The following is a 24,713-nucleotide window of genomic DNA, read 5'->3' on the forward strand; positions in this document are numbered from 1 at the left end:
TGAACAATTTTGTTATGATTTTTGATGCACCTTAACAATACCATTTTTTACTGCATATTTTTGTGTGAATGGTTCAATTATTAATTTTGTACGTTTATACAAATTTTACTGTGCAGTTTTGAAATGTATGCATCTCCTCCCCATACGAAAATGCAGTAAATGCCCCTTAACGAGAAACCCTATTTTAAGGGGGGGGAAGAATCTTTAGATCATTCCACCAGGGAATTAGAAGTGCTGGCGAGCATTCTTTAATGTCCCCAGGCCAGAGACATTTAGATTATTGGGCTCCGAGAGAGTAATAAAAAATTAACATTTTAGTACCTGTATCTACCACCTCCATTAGGCTGCTGTCTCTTATTTACAGAATTTTTCTATAGATAATACTGCAGCATTAATAATTTCAGTAAAGGTGCAGGTTTCAACAGCCAAAGCAGCAATTTCAAATGACAAGTTAAAGGTAAAGGATCTATTTCTAAGCAATTTAAAGGAACAGTAAAGTCATAATTAAACATTCATGATTTAGACAGAACATACAATTGTAAAAAAAAATCCAATTTACTTCTATTATTTAATTTGCTTCCTTTTCTTGTTATCCTATGCTGAAAGGTTTATCTAAGAGAGCTCAGAAGCAGCAAAAAAACCTAGGTTCTAGCTGCTGATTGGTGACTGCATAAATATAGCGATTTTCATTGGCTCACCCATGTGTTCAGTTAGAAATCAGTAGTGCATTGCTGCTCCTTCAATAAATGATACCAAGAGAATGAATACAATTTAATAGAAGTCAATTGGAAAGTTGTTTGAAATTGTATGTTCTACCTAAATCAGGAAATAAATATTTTGGGTTTCATCTCCCTTTAATAAACTACAACAGGCAAAATAGATCACTGGAGACACATTAAGGGGGACAAAAACAGTGCACTGTCTCTTTAACCTTGACAGAATAATGCTTATAACACATAGAAAAACTCAGTCTGGAGTACATAAGAAACTCAAACTGGAAATGATTTCAACTGTTAAAAGAACAGGTGGTTTATGGATGAAAGGGTAATTTTCATCTACTTTCTAACCTTTATTTACTGTGCTTTAGTAATAGACATTTTATTTAGTGCATTTAATGGGACAAAAATAAAAGGAAAAGGAAGAATCTGAGGAGGGTGCAGGAGTTTTAGAATAATAAAAAATATATAAACTGCTCTGTTTCTAATTCCATTAGCAATGCTCATTGTACTCAACAACCTCATATTTCCCAGAAAATAAAATATTACAAAAATAGAGTAAAAGTTTTATCCTCTATTAAGCTGAAGGAGAGGTTTCGAAGTTCCAGGGATGAACCAACAGTCTTATAGCCTAGTTGGGATAGTACTTGCCGACAGGCATTCTGGGTAAATTCTACAATGTCATATGAAAGAGTCAGTCGCCAGCTTTCAGCTGTGGCTGCAGAGTTTCTGACAGTGCCATATTTGTGTTTGGCTGATGACTGATCACCACGAGTATTATTCTGGATCCATCGCTCTACATTTCCATCTACTGGGACACCAAGGAAATCATATATCTCCTCCATCTTTTTCATTGGATTTCTAGCCAGGTCTTCATATCTAAGCAGCATATATCGACCTTTTAGCCACTGAGGCCGACTAAGTCCAGTAGACACAGAGTTTAAGAAGTCCTCACAAACTGTGGTCAGCTGAGTAACATCCAGGTTATATGGTCTACGGCCAGTGGCTCTCCATATTCTCCATAGCCTGTAAGTGTCTCGAAAAGTTTCTGTGCGAGAAGCCAAGATGCCTCTGGGGTCCCTCACTAACTGTATCACCTTCATATTTAGCCGTGGGTCCTCCACCAAAGCCCGTAGGTCATTTACTTCAGGTACCCGGACTGTTTTAATAGCCACATGGTCATGGTCCTTACAGGATTCCATTGCCAATGTTAGATTCAAACTTCCACATTTCTTAACACAGTCCCCCTCTTCTAGATATATATCAGTGTCACAGACTGGCAAAGAGCATAAGGCTTTGCTTGCTCCCCTCCTGAATAGTTTATCTGTAGTGTGATTAATGGGCTGTGGCTTAATATAGTTCTCCATAAAATAAAGGTCACAATCATACAAGCTCCTCAAAAGGTCTCTGCTAGCTCCCAGCATCACCCTGCGGTCAGCAGGGCTCTTACTTTGAGTCATCTTAGGAATTAAGGTATATTGGACATGATAAAGAGGTTCAAACAAGTAGAAGACATCTGAATGCTGATTGAGGAGCTGACCTACAAAAGAGGACCCACTGCGAGTGGTAGCCAAGATAAGAATATGAGTCTTTCTGGAGAAGTTAGAAGAAAATGGTGGGTTATCGTCACACACTCTATCCAGGGAGTCTGAGGGATCTGTGCCAGGGCTACAGTTTGCTGGATTGGCAGTGGGGCAAAGTTGGAAGGATTTGGTGGAGAAGGTGCGAATGGCTGTATACTGAATTGCAATAGAAGCCAGAGCTAGTAAGAGGACAGCCTTCCAGGAACATTGCATGGCTGGAAACCGTCATGGAGCCCCCTCCCTGTGTTTTTTTTTATTGGCTGTACCTGGAAGAAATTTTCAAGGAAAGTATATTAGAATATCCATACCACTGAATCTTCTCCTAGAACAAAATATGCTATGTATAATCTTTGGGGCTCTGGTGTTATATCTATCAAAAATCAAAACAAGGTGAGGTAGCAGTGGGCACTATTGCAGAAAAAAATACAGTTGTCTGATATTGTATCATTTACACTTTTTAATGTCTACAAAATATTTTACTGTGAGGAAATGTTACTTTTATAGTATCCTATAGTCAAAGGAACAGTTTTCATATAAAAATTGGACTCAAGTTTTTCAAAGATTTATAACATTTGTATTTAAGTCGTTTCAAAAATGTCAACTTACTTTTCTTTTATAGCGTTCCTCAACTTATAATAAAAGGCATTACATAATGAGGAAATGGAGATAAAGCAAAGTCTGATATATTAAAGGGATATTAAACAGTAGGAAATTGTAATATAAAATGTTTAAAGGAACACTGAACCCACATTTTTTTTCTTTCATGATTCAGATAGAGCATGCAATTTTAAGCAACTTTCTAATTTACTCCTTTTATCAATTTTTCTTCATTCTCTTGCTATCTTTATTTGAAAAGCAAGAATGTAAGTTTAGGAGCCGACTCATTTTTAGTTCACAACCTGGGTTATGCTTGCTAATTGGTGGCTAAATACACCCACCATTAAACAAGTGCTGTCCAGGGTCTGAACCAAAAATTGTCTGGCTCCTTAGCTTAGATGCCTTCTTTTTCAAATAAAGATAGCAAGAGAATGAAGAAAAATTGATAATAGGAGTAAATTAAAAAGTTGCCTAAAAGTGCATGCTCTATCTGAATCACGAAAGAAAAAATGTGGGTTTAGTATCCCTTTAATTATGTGTTTTTTCTGTATACTTTCATTATTTATTTTGTCTCCCATTCTCTTTAACTCTGAAAATTCGTTTTTTCTGAAATTCCACTGGGCTTCTATAAAGTAATGGGTGCTGCCATGCCATGTTTTAAATAAGTTTCCCCATCTATCTTTTCTGCTGAGGACAATTAGAAATAGGTTAAAAAAAAAAACAGTCAAAAAAGAGACTGTGAAAAAGGCAGTGTGAAACATAGTATTATCTAAAGCAGTGTTTCCCAACTCTTTACAGGCCAGATATTCATTATATCGTAACTTATATCGTAACTAGAGCACAGGTGAAATAATCAGCTGATCAGTAACCATGGTTACTAACCTGCTCTCACCCTACAGATGATTATTTCACCTATGCTCTAGTTAAGATATAATGACAATCTGGCCTGTTAATGGTCCGGAGGACTGAAGTTGAGAAACACTGATCGAAAAGGATTTTCACACAGCCTTGTTTGTACAAACAGAGATAAATAGAAAACTAGTTCAAGCATGGCAGTGCCTATTACTTTATAGAAACTAAAGTACTTTATAGAAACTAAACCTTTAAACTTATATTTTTAATATTTAAACAACTAATATAATTTTTACAAAAAACATCTATAGTACATATTATTCTAAGGCTAATATAGAGAATGCTTTGAATACATAATTATGTCTAGCATGTATTTACTGTTTACTATCTCTTTAAACATTAAAGGGACATAATACTCATAAGATAAATCACTTGAAAGTGATGCAGCATAACTGTAAAAAGCTGACAGGAAAATATCACCTTAGCATCTCTATGTAAAAAAGGAAGATCTCAAAGTTTCCTCAGCTCACCAGGGTAAGTGTTATGTAAACAGTTATACTTCAGCTGTTGTACAACTGCAGGTAAAAAAAAGAAGGAAGAAGTGAACAGCAGCCAATCAGCATCAGCAGTTGGTCATGAACTGTGATCTCATGAGATTTCATAGTAAACGTCCTTAAACTGAATAGGGAAATTACATGAGTGTGCATGAGGCACGCTCCTTTGCAGGTCCCGGGACAGACATACTGATCTGTTGCTTAAACTCCTTTATAATGGGGTGTGAATACTTAGGACATTTTGAGGTAAAATATCTTTCGTTTTACATAGAGATGTTCAGATGATATTCTCTAGTCAGCTTTTTACAGCTATGCTGCATCACTTTCAAGTGTTTCAACATTTGGGTATCATATCCCTTTAAATATAATTGGTTCTGTATTGAAAATAACATGACCAGGACTTTATCACGCCTAAAACAGGACCATAATGTTTAGGGAAATATAGCCTTTTGAAACACAATTTGGCTTCCAAAAGCAGTAAACATTTCAAGCTGTCACACCCACGTAAGGATTTTACTACTGAACTTTTTTATATAGGGGATAATAATATTGCTTCCAAATAATATATGATTGTGATTACTAGGTGTATATATACTGAAACAACTTACCATAAGCTAAAGAACTTGGGGTGTTGTCCAAACTATAAAATCAAGTTAGATTAAAGTTCTTGGTTTGATTCCGCGTTGAGGCTTTCTTCCCAATGTGTTACCTGTAGAAAAAAACATATTTATTTCCTTAAGATATACCTCATATAAATGTAACATAGATGGGCAATTTCATTTCAATAGGGAATTCTCAGTTAGAGCATAGATCTAAGGTATACCAACAGGTATATTTATGAAGGCATGGACAAACAAGTTGTCAAAGAGCAAACCTGTTTGCCCACAATGGCAGCTGGCAATGCAGCATTGTCTAGTGAAATGTAAGATTGCACAAGAGCACTCTTGTGCAATCCCTCCCACTGCTCAGTCTCTCAGGGTAAAATGTGCTACCTCTGAGGTGGTGGAGGCCTGGTAAAATTTAAAGGGACAGTAAACACCATGAGATTTGTATATTACATATTTAGTTATGTATCATGAAACACCTTTGCGATATACTTTATTTATTTTCCTCCCTTTTCATGCAATTTAACTCTGAAAATTCAACAATTTCTAATTCCCAGAACTTAAACTTCAATCTGCTGACTTCTCAAGGCAAACACTGTGTAATATCTTCCCCTAATTGGCTTTATGAGACAGCAACTGCTAAACAACGCACTCTATTCTAACATTATAGCCAGAGCTAGCGTTTTAGGCTCCTCAATGAAAAATTAACATATTTGTTTTATTCTTAAGATTGTGGGGCATGTCTGTATCTACCAATAGTATTGTTTGTGTGTTCTTTATCACTTCTGCACTATTACAGTAGTTTCAAAATCAAAATAAACACATTTAACTTCACCTATATCAAGATAATATCCTTTTTACCAACTGAACCAACCCTGTGACCCTACATACATTGATATATTTTATGTTAATTTTACGTTTTATGTTAAAGGGATAGTAAACCCCCCCCCAAAAAAATTATGATTCAGATAGAACATAAAATTTTAAACAACTTTCCAATTTACTTCTATTATCACATTTTCTTCATTCTCTTGTTATCCATTGCTGAAGGGACAGCATTGCACTACTGGCAGGAAGCTGAACACTTCTAATCTAGTTAGCCAATCACAAGAGACAACTGTGTGCAGGCACCAATTAGCAGCAGCTACCACTAGTGTATGATATGTGCGTATTCATTTTTAACAAGGGATACTAAGAGAACAAAGCACATTTGACAATAGAAGGGAATTTAAAAGTGTCTTAAAATTACATGCTCTATCTGAATCATGAAAGTTTCATTTTGACTTTCATATCCCTTTAAATGTTGATCATACTCTACATATTTAAAGGGACATACAAGTGAAAAAAAATACTGTAATGTGTGATTTTATTATTGCACTAGTGCATGTATATAATTTCCTTCTTAATATAAGAAGAGTCCACGGCTTCATTCCTTACTGTTGGGAAATACTGAACCTGGCCACCAGGAGGAAGCAAAGACACCCCAGCCAAAGGCTTAAATACCTCTCCCACTTCCCTTATCCCCCAGTCATTCTTTGCCTTTCATCACAGGAGGATAGCAGAGAAGTCTCAGAAGATCTTCTGAGTTGTTCCTCAGGAGGGGTATATGCCCTTCGATATGGGACTGGAGTTTTATGGAGTCTTGTCAGCCTCTCAGTGAGAGTATTGACGAAAGTTAGAGTCTGGAGATGCAGGGAGATTATTCCTGTGAACCCATCCAGACTGCCTGCTAACAGCTCCTTAAGCAACCAGTGTTGACGAATTTCACTGTCTGCTTTTTCTTCACTCAAGTCCATGTCAGGAGCGATGCTAGAAGACTGTCACACTTGAGACGCCATGTTTCTGTTCCACAGCACAGATTCTGGTAAGATCGTTTCAATTTTTACATATGTTGAAAACGCTGAAGACAGGGTCACAGTGTGTCTCCTTTTATCTTAATAGAATTAAGGGTTAATATCTCCTGAGGGAGGATATTGAACAGTGGGGATTAATCAAATGTGATACTTTGATTTTATGCTGCTTTATGTGTGAGATTTTTTTGGCTCATAGACTGTTGTTATAACGGAACATACAGCTTTTTACTTTCACTTTGAACGCTGCGCAGTTTGTAGCTTGGCACGCTTTTTCCCATAGCAGGGGCGGTCCTGCCTCGCGCACCACGTGACTGGGTGTGGTCACACTTGCGTTTTCTCTTTCCTGACGAGCTAGCTGTCAGAGAAGACGATTGTTTCTCTGTTTGCCTGGGTCTAGGAGGTGGTGAGTGCCCCAGTCATTGGGAGTATAAAGGTGAAGTTTTGTGAGAAATAAAAAGATAATTGATTCTGTGTCCTACTGTTAGTGCAATCTATGGAGGACTCTGATATGCTTGAGGGTACTCCCTCTATTCCTAATAGTAATACCTGTCTATATTGTGAGGAGACCTTGGTATGCCGCCCCCTCTCAACTATGTGCCATATTCATCAACAAGGTTATTATGTCTAAGAAGGTTAACCCCTTTAGTACTACTGAGCCGTCCACCTTTGAGGACTAGCCGTCCCGTGAGGTGCATACCCATCAGTCATCTTCATCATCACATACAGCTTCCCATAGCACGCCTGATCCTCCATCTGGAGGGAGTCTTTTACCATCAGACTTTACCGTGCAGTTAAAAACAGCGGTGTCTGGGGCTCTTAGTGCTTTACCTTGCCCTGCCAAGCGCAAGAGAAAGGTTAAACATAGCTCTCCAGTCCAGGGGACATCCAGTAAATTATTAGATTTGTCTGCCTTTCAAGTATCCAAGGATGGGTCACACTCTGAATCTTCAGAGGGTGAACTTTCTGGATCGGAGTCCGCTACCTCAAGGCCTCCGGCTGCGGAGGAGCCAGCCTTTCGATTTAAAATTGAACACTTACGTTTTCTTCTAAAGGAGGTTCTGTCGACATTAAAGGTTCCATAGGCCAAGTCGTCTGATGAACCATTGATCCCTAAATTAGAGAGAGTGTACATGGACAGGGTAGCGCTGCTAACTTTTCCTGTACCTGTAAAAATGGTGAACATTATTAAGAACGAGTGGGATAGAAATGGATCTTCCTTTTCCTCTTTATCTGCCTTTAAAACATTATTCCCGGTCCCGTACTCTCAGCTGGAGTTGTGGGGTTCCGTCCCTAAGGTGGATGGCGCTATCTCCATGCTAGCCAAGCGTACTACTATCCCTCTTGAGGATAGCTCATCATTCAGAAAGCCGATGGATAAGAAGATGGAAACCTTTCTCAGAAAAATGTTTCAGCATACAGGATACTTATTTCAACCGTCAGCGGCTGTTGCCTCGGTTGCTGGAGCTGCGGCCTACTGATGCGACTCCTTAGCGGATTTGATCGAGGTAGAGGGTTCCCTTGATGTTATCCAAGAAAGAATTAAAGCATTGAGAATTTCTAATTCTTTTATCAGTGATGCAGATTATTTGCCTGAATGCTAAGATCTCTTGTTTCTCAGTACAGACCCGTCGGGTGCTCTGGCTGAAGTCCTGGTCTGTGGACATGAATTCTAAGTCTAGACTACTTTCCCTCCCCTTTAAGGGAAATATTTTATTTGGTCCAGGCCTGGACTCCATTATCTCCACGGTTACAGAGGGCAAGGGTGCCTTCCTACCGCAGGATAAAAAGAACAAATCTAAGGGACAAGGATCTAATTTTTGTTCCTTTCGTTCTGAAAAGGCCCAATGTCAGCAGTCCTCCTCTAAGCCCGAGCAAACCAAGAACACTTGGAAGCTGGCTCAATCCTGGAATAAATCCAAGCAGAACAAGAAGCCCGTCGAGAACAAGTCGGCATGAAGGGGCGGCCCCCGATCCGGTGCTGGATCATGTAGGGGGCAGACTGTCGCTGTTTTCAGATGCTTGGTTCAGGGACATGCAGGATCCATGGGTTCTGGAGGTCATAGCTCAGGGATACAAGATAGGTTTCAAATCTCATCCACCCTATTGCAGATTTCTCCTCTCAAGCCTGTCTTCCAGACCAGAAAAGAGGGAATCCTTTCTGGGGTGCGTGCAGGATCTGTCCTCCTTAGGGGTCATTGTCCCAGTTCCTATCGCAGAAAGAGGTTTGGGATACTATTCAAACCTGTTCATGGTACCAAAGAAGGAGGGAACTTTCCGCCTGATTCTGGACCTAAAGTGCTTAAACAAGTTTCTAAATGTCCCCTTGTTCAAGATGGAGACAATAAGGTACATCCTTTCTCTAGTTCAGGACGGACAGTTCATGACCACTATAGATCTGAAGGATGCCTACCTTTATATTCCAATCCACATGGACCACTTATAGTTCCTAAGGTTTGCATTCCTGGATCAGCACTTCCATTTTATTGCACTTCCTTTTGGTCTAGATACTGCTCCAAGAATCTTTACAAAGGACTTGGCCTCTTCTGGGTTCGTCCCAGTTTATCAGATTCCAATCAGACAATATAACCTTGGTGGCTTACATCAACCATCAGGGGGAATGAGAAGCTCCCTAGCAATGAGAGAAGTATCTTGGATTCTGGAGTGGGCGGAGGCCCACAACTGTTCGCTGTAAGCAATCCACATTCTGGGTGTGGACAACTGGGAAGCAGACTTTCTCAGCAGACAATCCTTTCATCCGGGGGAAAGGTCTCTCTATCCTGAAGTGTTTGTGGAGTTATGCAGCATGTGGGGGACGCCAGAGATATATTTCATGGCATCTTGTCTCAATACCAAGCTACCCAGATATGGGTTGAGGTCCAGGGATCCTCATGCGGAGCTAATAGATGCATTAGCAGTGTTCAGATCTTCGGCTCCTCTTTGGAGTCTGCATCTGGTTCTTAAGGTTTTGCAACGGGCTCCGTTTGAGCCTATGCATGAAATTGACATTACGTTGTTGTCCTGGAAAGTTCTTTTTCTACTGGCTATTGCTTCTGCATGCAGAGTATCTGAGATTGCCGCCTTGCAATGTGAGCCTCCTTATATGGTATTCCATTCGGATAAGGCTGTCCGACGTACTAAGTTAGGGTTTCTCCCTAAGGTTGTTTCATACTGCAACATCAATTTAGAGATTGTGGTCCCTTCTTTGTGTCCTAATCCATCTTCATCAAAGAAATGTTTACTTCATAATTTGGACGTGGTTCGTGCCTTGAAGTTTTATCTTCAGGCTACTAAGGATTTTATACAAACTTCTTCCATTTTTGTTAACTATTCTGGGAAGCGTTAATGTCAGAAGATCTCTTCGACTTCCTTATCTTTGTGGTTGAGGAGTCTCATCCGCTTAGCTTATGAGACAGCGGGACATAAACCTCCACAGAGAATTACAGATTATTCTACTAGAGCAGTGGCTTCCTCTTGGGCCTTTAAGAATGAGGCCTCTATGGTTCAGATTTGTAAGGTTTTACAAGTTTGTTATTTTTTGCTTCAGAAAGGTTTAGCAGGCTGTGGTGCCCTCAGATTAGGGTTCACCTCTCTTTTTGTCCCTCCCGTTTTCATTCAGTGTCCTCTAGAGCGTGGGTATAAGTCTCCCAACAGCAAGGAATGAAGCCGTGGACTCTCCTTATATTAAGAAGGAAAACATAAATTATGCTTACCAGATAATTTTCTTCTGTATAAGAAGAGTCCACGGCCCCACAGCCCCGCCTGTGTTCTCCGATGGGTGGCCCCCTAAGTTATATTTCTCTTCTGGCACCTTTTTATACCCTGATATTTCTCCTACTGTTGCTTGTTCCTTCGGCAGAATGACTGGGGGATAGGGGAAGTGGTAGAGGTATTTAAGCCTTTGGCTGGGGTTTCTTTGCCTCCTCCTGGTGGCCAGGTTCAGTATTTCCCAACAATATGGAATGGAGCCGTGGACTCTCCTTATACAGAAGGAAATGAAATTATCTGGTAAGCATAATTTATGTTGTTGTTTTTTAACCCCTTAAAAAAGAGATTTAAAACATACTTAGAGAGATCAGTAATGCACTACTGTTCCTGAGCAAACCAAGGTATGAATTTCAGAATACAAAGAGAACAAAGTAAATGTAATTACTGAACTAAATTGAAACGTCTCTCTTAAAATTTGCATACTTAGGAGTGCTCCAGAGCTTTTGGAACTACATTTCCCAAGTGTCTAAGCATTATGGGAAATGTAGTTACAAAACCTCTGGAGTACCAAGGTGGAGCACCCTGAACCTTGAACATTTGAGGAACTAAAATTAGTCTGATGCACAGCAATTAACAAGGAAATATCTCAGTAGTGAGCTGTGTTCTGTTTTGAGTGACATAGGGAGGAGTGTATTATTTCCTTGTTTTTTGTTGTTTTTTACTTGTCTTTTATTTAATATCACTGTTTTAATTAGTTCATCCTTTTGGTTTAACATAAATAAGTATTCAATTTTCCTTCTAGTATACCCTAGTTTCATAATTTATCTGAAATATTCAAAGTATTTCATAAGATACCAGATAAAAAGTCAATCTCTGGGGTTAAATAATATTATATTAGCTGTTTCTAAGCCAATGATATAAAGTTGTATTTATTAGTTACAATATTAATATAATTGTAGGTGTGTATATTGCACACATCAGGGGTGTGGTAAAACCTTTTGGCTGGTTATAAATAGGACCTTCTGGCTATTTGCTGCTTCACAATGTTGCTAGCAAGTGGAGGATTCTTAACCCTTTAGTGTCCACCTAATCCAATAGAAATCTTTGAGCTATGAAGTTTATGATTTACATTTATTTAGCAATACAAATATCACTAATTTTATGTTTCCCTCTCCCTTATATGTTCCGTTGTGTTTGATTTTCTTCTCCCTCATTTGCAAATTACCGGCTACATTTAGAGTTCTGCGGCCAAAGGGGTGCGTTAGCTAAGCGTGCTATTTTTCACCCGCACCTTTTAAATACCGCTGGTATTTAGAGTTCACAGAATGGCTCCAAAAAATGGAGCGTAGAGCATATTTACCGCCACTGCAACTCTAAATACCAGCGGTGCTTACGGACGCGGCCAGCTTCAAAAATGTGCTTGTGCACGATTCCCCCATAGAAAACAATGGGGCAGTTTGAGCTGAAAAAAAACCTAACACCTGCAAAAAAGCAGCGTTCAGCTCCTTACGCAGCCCCATTGTTTCCTATGGGGAAACACTTCCTATGTCTGCACCTAACACCCTAACATGTACCCCAAGTCTAAACACCCCTAACCTTACACTTATTAACCTCTAATCTGCCGCCCCCGCTATCGCTGACCCCTGCATATTATTATTAACCCCTAATCTGCCGCTGCAAACACCGCCGCAACCTACGTTATCCCTATGTACCCCTAATCTGCTGCCCCTAACACCGCCGACCCCTATATTATATTTATTAACCCCTAATCTCCCGCCCCCGCTATCGCTGACCCCTGCATATTATTATTAACCCCTAATCTGCCGCTCCGTACACCGCCGCAACCTACGTTATCCCTATGTACCCCTAATCTGCTGCCCCTAACACCGCCGACCCCTATATTATATTTATTAACCCCTAATCTGCCGCCCCCAACGTCGCCTCCACCTACCTACACTTATTAACCCCTAATCTGCCGACCGGATCTCGCCACTACTATAATAAATGTATTAACCCCTAAAGCTAAGTCTAACCCTAACACTAACACCCCCCTAAGTTAAATATAATTTAAATCTAACGAAATAAATTAACTCCTATTAAATAAATTATTCCTATTTAAAGCTAAATACTTACCTGTAAAATAAATCCTAATATATCCTAAATTATAATTATATTGTAGCTATTTTAGGATTAATATTTATTTTACAGGTAACTTTGTATTTATTTTAACCAGGTACAATAGCTATTAAATAGTTAATAACTATTTAATAGTTACCTAGTAAAATAATTACAAAATTACCTGTAAAATAAATCCTAACCTAAGTTACAATTAAACCTAACACTACACTATCATTAAATTAATTAAATAAACTACCTACAATTATCTACAATTAAACCTAACACTACACTATCAATAAATTAATTAAATACAATACCTACAAATAAATACAATGAAATAAACTAACTAAAGTACAAAAAATAAAAAAGAACGAAGTTACAAAAAATAAAAAAATATTTACAAACATTAGAAAAATATTACAACAATTTTAAACTAATTACACCTACTCTAAGCCCCCTAATAAAATAACAAAGCCCCCCAAAATAAAAAAATACCCTACCCTATTCTAAAATTAAAATAGAAAAGCTCTTTTACCTTACCAGCCCTTAAAAGGGCCATTTGCGGGGCATGCCCCAAAGAATTCAGCTCTTTTGCCTGGAAAAAAACCATACAATACCCACCCCTAATCTAACCCAAACCCGACGAATGACGGTTCCTTTAAAGAACGTCATCCAAGATGGCGTCCCTCGAATTCCGATTGGCTGATAGGATTCTATCAGCCAATCGGAATTAAGGTAGGAAAATTCTGATCGGAACAGCCAATAGAATGCGATCTCAATCTGATTGGCTGATTGGATCAGCCAATCGGATTGAACTTGAATCTGATTGGCTGATTCCATCAGCCAATCAGAATTTTCCTACCTTAATTCCGATTGGCTGATAGAATCCTATCAGCCAATCGGAATTCGAGGGACGCCATCTTGGATGACGTCCCTTAAAGGAACCGTCATTCGTCGGGAAGTCGTCGGTGAAGATGGATGGATCCACGCTGGAGGTCTTGAAGATCAGCCGGTCATCATCGGATGGAAGAACATAAAAGATGCGGCTTGGATGAAGATGTTTGCTGGTCCGGATGTCCTTTTCTGCCCGCTTGGATCAAGACTTCAGCCGGAGGATGGATGTCTTCAGCCCCCCGCTTGGGCTTGGATCAAGACATCGGAGCCTGGACGGATCGCTGATACCCGGTGTGGTGAAGATAAGGTAGGAAGATCTTCAGGGGCTTAGTGTTAGGTTTATTTAAGGGGGGTTTGGGTTAGATTAGGGGTATGTGGGTGGTGGGTTTTAATGTTGGGGGGGGGGTATTGTAAGTTTTTTTTCCAGGCAAAAGAGCTGAATTCTTTGGGGCATGCCCCGCAAATGGACCTTTTAAGGGCTGGTAAGGTAAAAGAGCTTTTCTATTTTAATTTTAGAATAGGGTAGGGCATTTTTTTATTTTGGGGGCTTTGTTATTTTATTAGGGGGCTTAGAGTAGGTGTAATTAGTTTAAAATTGTTGTAATATTTTTCTAATGTTTGTAAATATTTTTTTATTTTTTGTAACTTAGTTCTTTTTTATTTTTTGCACTTTAGTTAGTTTATTTCATTGTATTTATTATTTGTACGTATTGTATTTAATTAATTTATTGATAGTGTAGTGTTAGGTTTAATTGTAGATAATTGTAGGTAGTTTATTTAATTAATTTAATGATAGTGAAGTGTTAGGTTTAATTGTAACTTAGGTTAGGATTTATTTTACAGGTAATTTCGTAATTATTTTAACTAGGTAACTATTAAATAGTTATTAACTATTTAATAGCTATTGTACCTGGTTAAAATAAATACAAAGTTACCTGTAAAATAAATATTAATCCTAAAATAGCTACAGTATAATTATAATTTATATTGTAGCTATATTAGGATTTATTTTACAGGTAAGTATTTAGCTTTAAATAGGAATAATTTATTTAATAAGAGTTAATTTATTTCGTTAGATTTAAATTATATTTAATTTAGGGGGGTGTTAGGGTTAGGGTTAGACTTAGCTTTAGGGGTTAATACATTTATTATAGTAGCAGCGAGATCCGGTCTGCAGATTAGGGGTTAATAAGTGTAGGTAGGTGGAGGCGACGTTGGGGGCGGCAGATTAGGGGTTAATAAATATAATATAGGGGTCGGCGGTGTTAGGGGCAGCAGATTAGGGGTACATAGGGATAACGTAGGTTGCGGCGGTGTATGGAGCGGCAGATTAGGGGTTAATAATAATATGCAGGGGTCAGCGATAGCGGGGACGGCAGATTAGGGGTTAATAAATATAATATAGGGGTCGGCGGTATTAGGGGCAGCAGATTAGGGGTACATAGGGATAACGTAGGTGGCGGCGTTGTGCGGTCAGCAGATTAGGGGTTAATAATTGTAGGTAGGTGGAGGCGACGTTGGGGGCGGCAGATTAGGGGTTAATAAATATTATGTAGGTGTCGGCGATGTTAGAGGGAGCAGATTAGGGGTACATAGGGATAATGTAGGTTGCGGAGGTGTGCTGTCGGCAGATTAGAGGTTAAAAAATTTTAATAGAGTGGCGGCGATGTGGGGGGACCTCGGTTTAGGGGTACATAGGTAGTTTATGGGTGTTAGTGTACTTTAGAGCACAGTAGTTAAGAGCTTTATAAACCGGCGTTAGCCCAGAAAGCTCTTAACTACTGACTTTTTTCTGCGGCTGGAGTTTTGTCGTTAGATTTCTAACGCTCACTTCAGCCACGACTCTAAATACCGGCGTTAGAAAGATCCCATTGAAAAGATAGGATACGCAAATGGCGTAGGGGGATCTGCGGTATGGAAAAGTCGCGGCTGCAAAGTGAGCATTAGACCCTTTCCTGACTGACTCTAAATACCAGCGGTAGCCTAAAACCAGCGTTAGGAGCCTCTAACGCTGGTTTTGACGGCGAACGCCAAACTCTAAATCTAGCCGTACTTTTGCAAATTGTGAGTGTACAGATAGATTCCTTGTCTTCTACCTTTCTCAGTATACAGATGACTACATAATGACTCAGCATACAGGTGTCTCTCTACACCAATAACTCTCTCAGCAAGCAGATGACTAAATGACTCAGCATAAAGAGGTCTCTCTACACCAGTAACTCTCTCAGCATGCAGATGCCCACATAAGCTAATGACTCAGCATACAGATGTATATCTACACCAGTAACTCTCTCAGTATGCAGATGACAACATAATGACTTAGCATACAGGTGTCTCTCTACACCTGTAGAGAGACACCTGTATGCAGTATGCAGATGACCACATAAGATAATGACTCAGCATACAGGTGTCTCTCTACACCAGTAACTCTCTCAGCATGCAGATGACAACATAATAACTGTGCATACGGGTGTCTCTCTACACCAGTAACTCTCTCAGCATGCAGATGACAACATAATAACTGTGCATACGGGTGTCTCTCTACACCAGTAACTCTCTATGCATGCAGATGCCCACATAAGCTAATGACTCAGCATACAGAGGTCTCTCTACACCAGTAACTCTCTCAGCATGCAGATGCCCTCATAAACTAATGACTCAGCATACAGATGTCTCTCTACACCAGTAACTCTCTCAGCATGCAGATGCCAATATAAGCTAATGACTCAGCATACAGATGTATATCTACACCAGTAACTCTCTCAGCATGCAGATGACAACATAATAACTGTGCATACGGGTGTCTCTCTACACCAGTAACTCTCTCAGCATGCAGATGACAACATAATAACTGTGCATACGGGTGTCTCTCTACACCAGTAACTCTCTATGCATGCAGATGCCCACATAAGCTAATGACTCAGCATACAGAGGTCTCTCTACACCAGTAACTCTCTCAGCATGCAGATGCCCTCATAAACTAATGACTCAGCATACAGATGTCTCTCTACACCAGTAACTCTCTCAGCATGCAGATGCCAATATAAGCTAATGACTCAGCATACAGATGTATATCTACACCAGTAACTCTCTCAGCATGCAGATGACTACAAAAGCTACTGACTCAGCGTACAGATTATTATTATTATTCCCGCAGCGCTGCCCATGGGTACAAGGATAACAGTACAGTGGAGAAACAATACGATAAGACACAAAATTTTACAGACAAATACAGGGGGAATTGAGGGCCCTATTCCAATGGGAACTTACAATCTAGACCAGTAACTTTCCCAGCATGCATATGTCTACATAAGCTAATGACTCAGCATACAGGTGTCTCTCTACACCAGTAACTCTCACAGCATGCAGAGGACTACATAAGCTAATGACTCAGCATACAGATGTCTCTCTACATCAGTAACTCTCACAGCATGCAGATGACTACATAAGCTAATGACTCAGCAAACAGATGTCTCTCTATTCCAGTAACTCTCTCAGCATGCAGATGATTACATAAGCTAATGACTCAGCATACAGAGGCATCTCTACACCAGTAACTCTCTCAGCATGCAGATGTCTACATAAGCTAATGACTCAGCATACAGAGGTATCTCTACACCAGTAACTATCTCAGCATGCAGATGTCTACATAAGCTAATGACTCAGCAAACAGAGGTATCTCTACACCAGTAACTCTCTCAGCATGCAGATGTCTACATAAGCTAATGACTCAGCATACAGATGTCTCTCTACACCAGTAACTCTCTTAGTATGCAGATGACTACATAATCTAATGACTCAGCATACAGATGTCTCTCTATACCACTAACTCTCTCAGCATGCAGATGTCTACATATGCTAATGACTCAGCATACAGGTGTCTCTCTACACCAGTAACTCTCACAGCATGCAGAGGACTACATAATCTAATGACTCAGCATACAGATGTCTCTCTACATCAGTAACTCTCACAGCATGCAGATGACTACATAAGCTAATGACTCAGCAAACAGATGTCTCTCTATTCCAGTAACTCTCTCAGCATGCAGATGATTACATAAGCTAATGACTCAGCATACAGAGGCATCTCTACACCAGTAACTCTCTCAGCATGCAGATGTCTACATAAGCTAATGACTCAGCATACAGAGGTATCTCTACACCAGTAACTCTCTCAGCATGCAGATGTCTACATAAGCTAATGACTCAGCATACAGAGGTATCTCTACACCAGTAACTCTCTCAGCATGCAGATGTCTACATAAGCTAATGACTCAGCATACAGATGTCTCTCTACACCAGTAACTCTCTTAGTATGCAGATGACTACATAAGCTAATGACTCAGCATAAAGAGGTCTCTCCTCACCATTAACTCTCACAGCATGCAGATGACTACATAAGCTGATGACTCAGCATACAGGTGTCTCTCTACATCAGTAACTCCCACAGCATGCAGATGTCTACATAAGCTAATGGCTCAGCATACAGAGGTCTCTACACCAGTAACTCTCTCAGCATGCAGATGTCTACATATGCTAATGACTCAGCATAAAGAGGTCTCTCTTCACCATTAACCTCACAGCATGCAGATGACTACATAAGCTAATGACTCAGCATACAGGTGTCTCTCTACATCAGTAACTCTCACAGCATGCAGATGTCTACATAAGCTAATGGCTCTGCATACAGAGGGCTCTACACCAGTAACTCTCTCAGCATGCATATGACTACATAAGCTAATGACTCAGCATACAGATGTCACTCTACACCCGTAACTCTCTCAGCATGCAGATGACTACATAAGCTAATGACTCAGCATACGTGTCTCTTTACACCAGTAACTCTCTTAGCATAGAGATGTCTCACTACACCAGTAACTCTCTCAGCATGCAGATGTCTCTCTACACCAGTAACTCTCTCAGCATGCAGACTACATAAGCTAATGACTCAGCATACAGATGTCTCTCTATACCACTAACTATCTCTGCATGCAGATGTCTACATAAGCTAATGACTCAGCATACAGTGGTCTCTCTACACCAGTAACTTTCACAGCATGCAGATGTCTACATAAGTTAATGACTCAGCATACAGAGGTCTCTCTACAACAGTAACTCTCTCAGCATGCAGATGTCTACATAAGCTAATGACTCAGCATACAGTGGTCTCTCTACACCAGTAACTTTCACAGAATGCAGATGTCTACATAAGCTAATGACTCATCATACAGATGTCTCTCTACACCATTAACTCTCACAGCATGCAGAGGACTATATAAGCTAATGACTCAGCATACAGAGGTCTCTCTACACCAGTAACTCTCTCAGCATGCAGATGTCTACATAAGCTAATGACTCAGCATACAGTGGTCTCTCTACACCAGTAACTTTCACAGCATGCAGATGTCTACATAAGTTAATGACTCAGCATACAGAGCTCTCTCTATACCAGTAACTCTCTCAGCATGCAGATGACTACATAAGCTAATGACTCAGCATACAGATGTCTCTCTATACCAGTAACTCTCTCAGCATGCATATATCTACATAAGCTAATGACTCAGCATACAGAGGTCTCTCTACACTAGTAACTGTCTCAGCATGCAGATGACCATATAAGCTAATGACTCAGCATACAGATGTCTCTCTATACCAATAACATTCTCAGCATGAAGATGTCTACATAAGCTAATGACTCAGCAAACAGATGTCTCTCTATACCAGTAATTCTCTTAGCATGCAGATGTCTACATAAGCTAATGACTCAGCATACAGGTATCTCTCTACACCAATAACTCTCTCAGCATGGAGATGCCCAAATAAGGTAATGACTCAGCATACAGATGTCTCTCTACCCAGTAACTCTCTCAGCATGCAAATGCCCACATAAGCTAATGACTCAGCATGCAGATGTCTCTCTACACCAGTAACTCTCTCAGCATGCAGATGGCCACATAAGCTAAAGACTCAGCATACAGGTGTCTCTCTACACCAGTAACTCTCTCAGCATGCAGATTCCCATAAAAGCTAATGACTCAGCATACATATGTCTCTCTACAACAGTAACTCTCTCAGCATGCAGATGTCTACATAAGCTAATGACTCAGCATACAGATGTCTCTCTACACCCGTAACTCTCTCAGCATGCAGATGACTACATAAGCGAATGACTCAGCATGCATGTGTCTCTTTACACTAGTAACTCTCTTAGCATACAGATGCAGATGTCTTTCTACATCAGTGACTTTCTCAGCATGCAGATGTCTCTCTACACCAGTAACTCTCTCAGCATGCAGATTACTACATAACCTAATGACTCAGCATACAGATGTCTCTCTACACCAGTAACTCTTCCAGCATGCAGACGACTACTTATGCTAAAGACTCAGCATACAGAGGTATCTCTACACCACTAACTCTCTCAGCATCCAGATGTCTACATAAGCTAATGACTCAGCATACAGTGGTCTCTCTACACCAGTAACTGTCACAGTATGCAGATGTCTACATAAGTTAATTACTCAGCATACAGATGTTTCTGTATACCAGTAACTCTCTCAGCATGCAGATGTCTACATAAGCTAATGACTAAGCATACAGATGTTTCTGTATACCAGTAACTCTCTCAGCATGCAGATGTCTACATAAGCTAATGACTCAGCATACAGATTTTTCTTTATACCAGTAACTCTCTCAGCATGCAGATGATTACATAAGCTAATGACTCAGCATACAGAGGTATCTCTACACCAGTAACTCTCTCAGCATGCAGATGTCTACATAAGCTAATGACTCAGCATACAGAGGTATCTCTACACCAGTAACTCTCTCAGCATGCAGATGTCTACATAAGCTAATGACTCAGCATACAGATGTTTCTTTATACCAGTAACTCTCTCAGCATGCAGATGATTACATAAGCTAATGACTCAGCATACAGTGGTCTCTCTACACCAGTAACTTTCACAGCATGCAGATGTCTACATAAGTTAATGACTCAGCATACAGAGGTATCTCTACACCAGTAACTCTCTCAGCATGCAGATGTCTACATAAGCTAATGACTCAGCATACAGATGTATCTCTACACCAGTAACTCTCTTAGGCCTAGATTTGGAGTTTGGCGGTAGCCGTGAAAACCAGCGTTAGAGGCTCCTAATGCTGGTTTTAGGCTACCGCCGGTTTTTGCAGTTAATTAAAAAAGGGTCTAACGCTCACTTTTCCGCCGCGACCTTTCCATACCGCAGATCCCATTACGTCATTTGCGTATCCTATCTTTTCAATGGGATCTTTCTAACTCCGGTATTTAGAGTCGTGTCTGAAGTGAGCGTTAGAAATCTAACGACAAAACTCCAGCCGCAGAAAAAAGTCAGTAGTTAAGAGCTTTCTGGGCTAACGCCGGTTCATAAAGCTCTTAACTACTGTGCTCTAAAGTACACTAACACCCATAAACTACCTATGTACCCCTAAACCGAGGCCCCCCCACATCGCCGACACTCGATAAAAAATTTTTAACCCCTAATCTGCCGACCGCCACCTACGTTATCCTTATGTACCCCTAATCTGCTGCCCCTAACACTGACGACCCCTATATTATATTTATTAACCCCTAACCTGCCCCCCACAACGTCGCAGCCAGCTACCTACAATAATTAACCCCTAATCTGCAGACCGCAAAGAGCCGCCACCTACATTATAGCTATGTACCCCTAATCTGCTGCCCCTAAAACCGCCGACCCCTATATTATATTTATTAACCCCTAATCTGCCCCCCTCAACGTCGCCTCCACCTGCCTACACTTATTAACCCCTAATCTGCCGAGCGGACCTGAGCGCTACTATAATAAAGTTATTAACCCCTAATCCACCTCACTAACCCTATAATAAATAGTATTAACCCCTAATCTGCCCTCCCTAACATCGCCGACACCTAACTTCAATTATTGACCCCTAATCTGCTGAATGGAGCTCACCGCTATTCTAATAAATGTATTAACCCCTAAAGCTAAGTCCAACCCTAACACTAACACCCCCCTAAATTAAATATAATTTTAATCTAACGAAAATAATTAACTCTTATTAAATAAATTATTCCTATTTAAAGATAAATACTTGTATATTATAGCTATTTTAGGATTAATATTTATTTTACAGGTAACTTTGTAATTATTTTAACCAGGTACAATAGCTATTAAATAGTTAAGAACTATTTAATAGCTAAAATAGTTAAAATAATTAAAAATGTACCTGTAAAATAAATCCTAACCTAAATTACAATTAAACCTAACACTACACTATCAATAAATAAATTAAATAAAATACCTATAATTATCTACAATTAAACCTAACACTACACTATCAATAAATAAATTAAATACAATTCCTACAAATAAATACAATGAAATAAACTAACTAAAGTACAAAAAATAAAAAAGAACTAAGTTACAAAAAATAAAAAAATATTTACAAACATTAGAAATATATTACAACAATTTTAAACTAATTACACCTACTCTAAGCCCCCTAATAAAATAACAAAGCCCCCCAAAATAAAAAAATGCCCTACCCTATTCTAAATTACTAAAGTTCAAAGCTCTTTTACCTTACCAGCCCTGAACAGGGCCCTTTGCGGGGCATGCCCCAAGAAGCTCAGCTCTTTTGCCTGTAAAAAAAAACATACAATACCCCCCCCCAACATTACAACCCACCACCCACATACCCCTAATCTAACCCAAACCCCCCTTAAATAAACCTAACACTAAGTCCCTGAAGATTTCCCTACCTTGAGTCGTCTTCACCCAGCCGAGCCAAATTCTTCATCCAAGCGGAGCAAGAAGAGGTCCTCCATCCGGTAGAAGTCTTCATCCAAGCGGGGCAGAAGAGGTCTTCTATCCGATTGAAGTCTTCATCCAAGAGGCATCTTCTATCGTCATCCATCCGGAGTGGAGCGGCAGCATCCTGAAGACCTCCGACGCGGAACATCCATCCTGGCCGACGACTGAACGACGAATGACGGTTCCTTTAAATGACGTCATCCAAGATGGCGTCCCTCGAATTCCGATTGGCTGATAGGATTCTATCAGCCAATCGGAATTAAGGTAGGAATATTCTGATTGGCTGATGGAACTCTCAATACCAGAGTTATTTTAAAGGTGCGGCCAGAAAAAAGCCAGCGTTAGCTACGCGGGTCGTTACCGACAAAACTCTAAATCTAGCCGTTAGTATGCAGATGACTACATAAGCTAATGACTCAGCATACAGATGTCTCTCTATACCACTAACTCTCTCAGCATGCAGATGTCTACATATGCTAATGACTCAGCATAAAGAGGTCTCTCCTCACCATTAACTCTCACAGCATGCAGATGACTACATAAGCTAATGACTCAGCATACAGGTGTATCTCTACATCAGTAACTCTCACAGCATGCAGATGTCTAAATAAGCTAATGGCTCAGCATACAGAGGTCTCTACACCAGTAACTCTCTCAGCATGCATATGACTACATAAGCTAATGACTCAGCATACAGGTGTCTCTCTACACCAGTATGTCTCACAGCATGCAGATGTCTACATATGCTAATGACTCATCATACAGATGTCTCTCTACACCATTAACTCTCACATAATGCAGAGGACTACATAAGCTAATGACTCAGCATACAGATGTCTCTCTACACCAGTAACTCTCACAGCATGCAGATGACTACATAAGCTAATGACTCATCATACAGATGTCTCTCTACACCATTAACTCTCACAGCATGCAGAGGACTATATAAGCTAATGACTCAGCATACAGATGTCTCTCTACACCAGTAACTCTTACAGCATGCATATGACTACATAAGCTAATGACTTAGCATACAGGTGTCTCTCTACACCAGTATGTCTCACAGCATGCAGATGTCTACATATGCTAATGACTCATCATACAGATGTCTCTCTACACCATTAACTCTCACAGCATGCAGAGGACTACATAAGCTAATGACTCAGCATACAGATGTCTCTCTACACCAGTAACTCTCACAGCATGCAGATGTCTACATAAGCTAATAACTCAGCATACAGAGGTTTCTCTACACCAGTAGTTCTCTCAGCATGCAGATATCTCTCTACACCAGTAACTCTCTCAGCATGCAGATGTCTTCATAAGCTAATGACTCAGCATACAGATGTCTCTCTACACTAGTAACTCTCACAGCATGCAGATGACTACATAAGGTAATGACTCAGCATACAGATGTCTCTCTATACTAATAACTCTCACAGCATGCAGATGTGTACATAAGCTAATGACTCAGCATACAGATGTCTCTCTACACCAGTAACTCTCTCAGCATGCAGATGGCCACATAAGCTAAAGACTCAGAATACAGGTGTCTCTCTACACCAGTAACTCTCTCAGCATGCAGATGACAACATAATAACTTATCATACAGGTGTCTCACTCTCTACACCAGTAACTCTCTCAGCATGCAGATGCCCATAGAAGCTAATAACTCAGCATACAGATGTCTCTCTACAACAGTGTTACGGTTGCCTCCAGGCTTGCTGGAAGTTGGACCGTAGAAAAGGATGTTCCTAGCGCTCACCAAAGGATCATCAGCATCGTAGACACCATACTACTGCACCAACTACCAACTACTGCATAGCCACCATAAGTAATGCAGACTCTACGAACCACCGTTACTGGGCTGGTATCTCGCCATCTGCTCTGCGCCCTGGACCTACGACCAGGCTCCAGTAGGTGAACCTCTTCCTTCTGTAGAGCGAAGCAGGATCAGGAACGAGAGCTCTTACAAGAGCTCAGTAGCTAAGGGAGTATGAAGAGCATAGCAATCCCTGTAGTGATTATAGCTGTCCCCTACAAACATGAGTCAAGGCTGCAAGTTAGAGGGTCAGAAGAGGTCTGAGGTGCTGGAACACCCAGCCTGGTTTTTATTGAGGTTACATGCAAAAAGGACACTCTCAGGGGGAGGCATAAAATCCCCAATCACACATTTGGTACATTTAGATAGAGAGACAAAGCCCTTTGACAGGCCACAATAGCATTACATTACTTCAGCAGATAACAAGTTACACACAAGAAAACAATGCAGTCCATCTTATCAACTAGCAGTCTGACTCTGGAGGTGATTAGACAATGGGAATGTTTATCACTAAACTTAATTAGAGCTTATGCCAGCAAACTTGTACTTAGAAAATAGCTTCTTGAAGCTGAACAAAGTT

The 24,713-nt window shown here is 40.1% G+C and overlaps 1 protein-coding gene across 1 annotated transcript in view; it reads right to left on the reverse strand.

Annotated features, from left to right (window-relative positions):
* Positions 1 to 1,261: 1,261 nt before the first annotated feature.
* Positions 1,262 to 24,713, reverse strand: part of CHST1 (carbohydrate sulfotransferase 1) — a 103,492-nt gene continuing 80,040 nt past the window's right edge. The window contains exons 2-3 of the mRNA XM_053688895.1: positions 4,911 to 5,011; positions 1,262 to 2,565 (exon numbers count right to left, since the gene is read on the reverse strand). Of these exons, the coding sequence (XP_053544870.1) occupies positions 1,262 to 2,512 (1,251 nt within the window). The 5' untranslated portion in view covers positions 2,513 to 2,565; positions 4,911 to 5,011. The remainder of the gene's footprint in view (positions 2,566 to 4,910; positions 5,012 to 24,713) is intronic.

Source organism: Bombina bombina, chromosome 7, assembly GCF_027579735.1.
Source record: "Bombina bombina isolate aBomBom1 chromosome 7, aBomBom1.pri, whole genome shotgun sequence".
NCBI classification, from domain to species: Eukaryota; Metazoa; Chordata; class Amphibia; order Anura; family Bombinatoridae; genus Bombina; species Bombina bombina.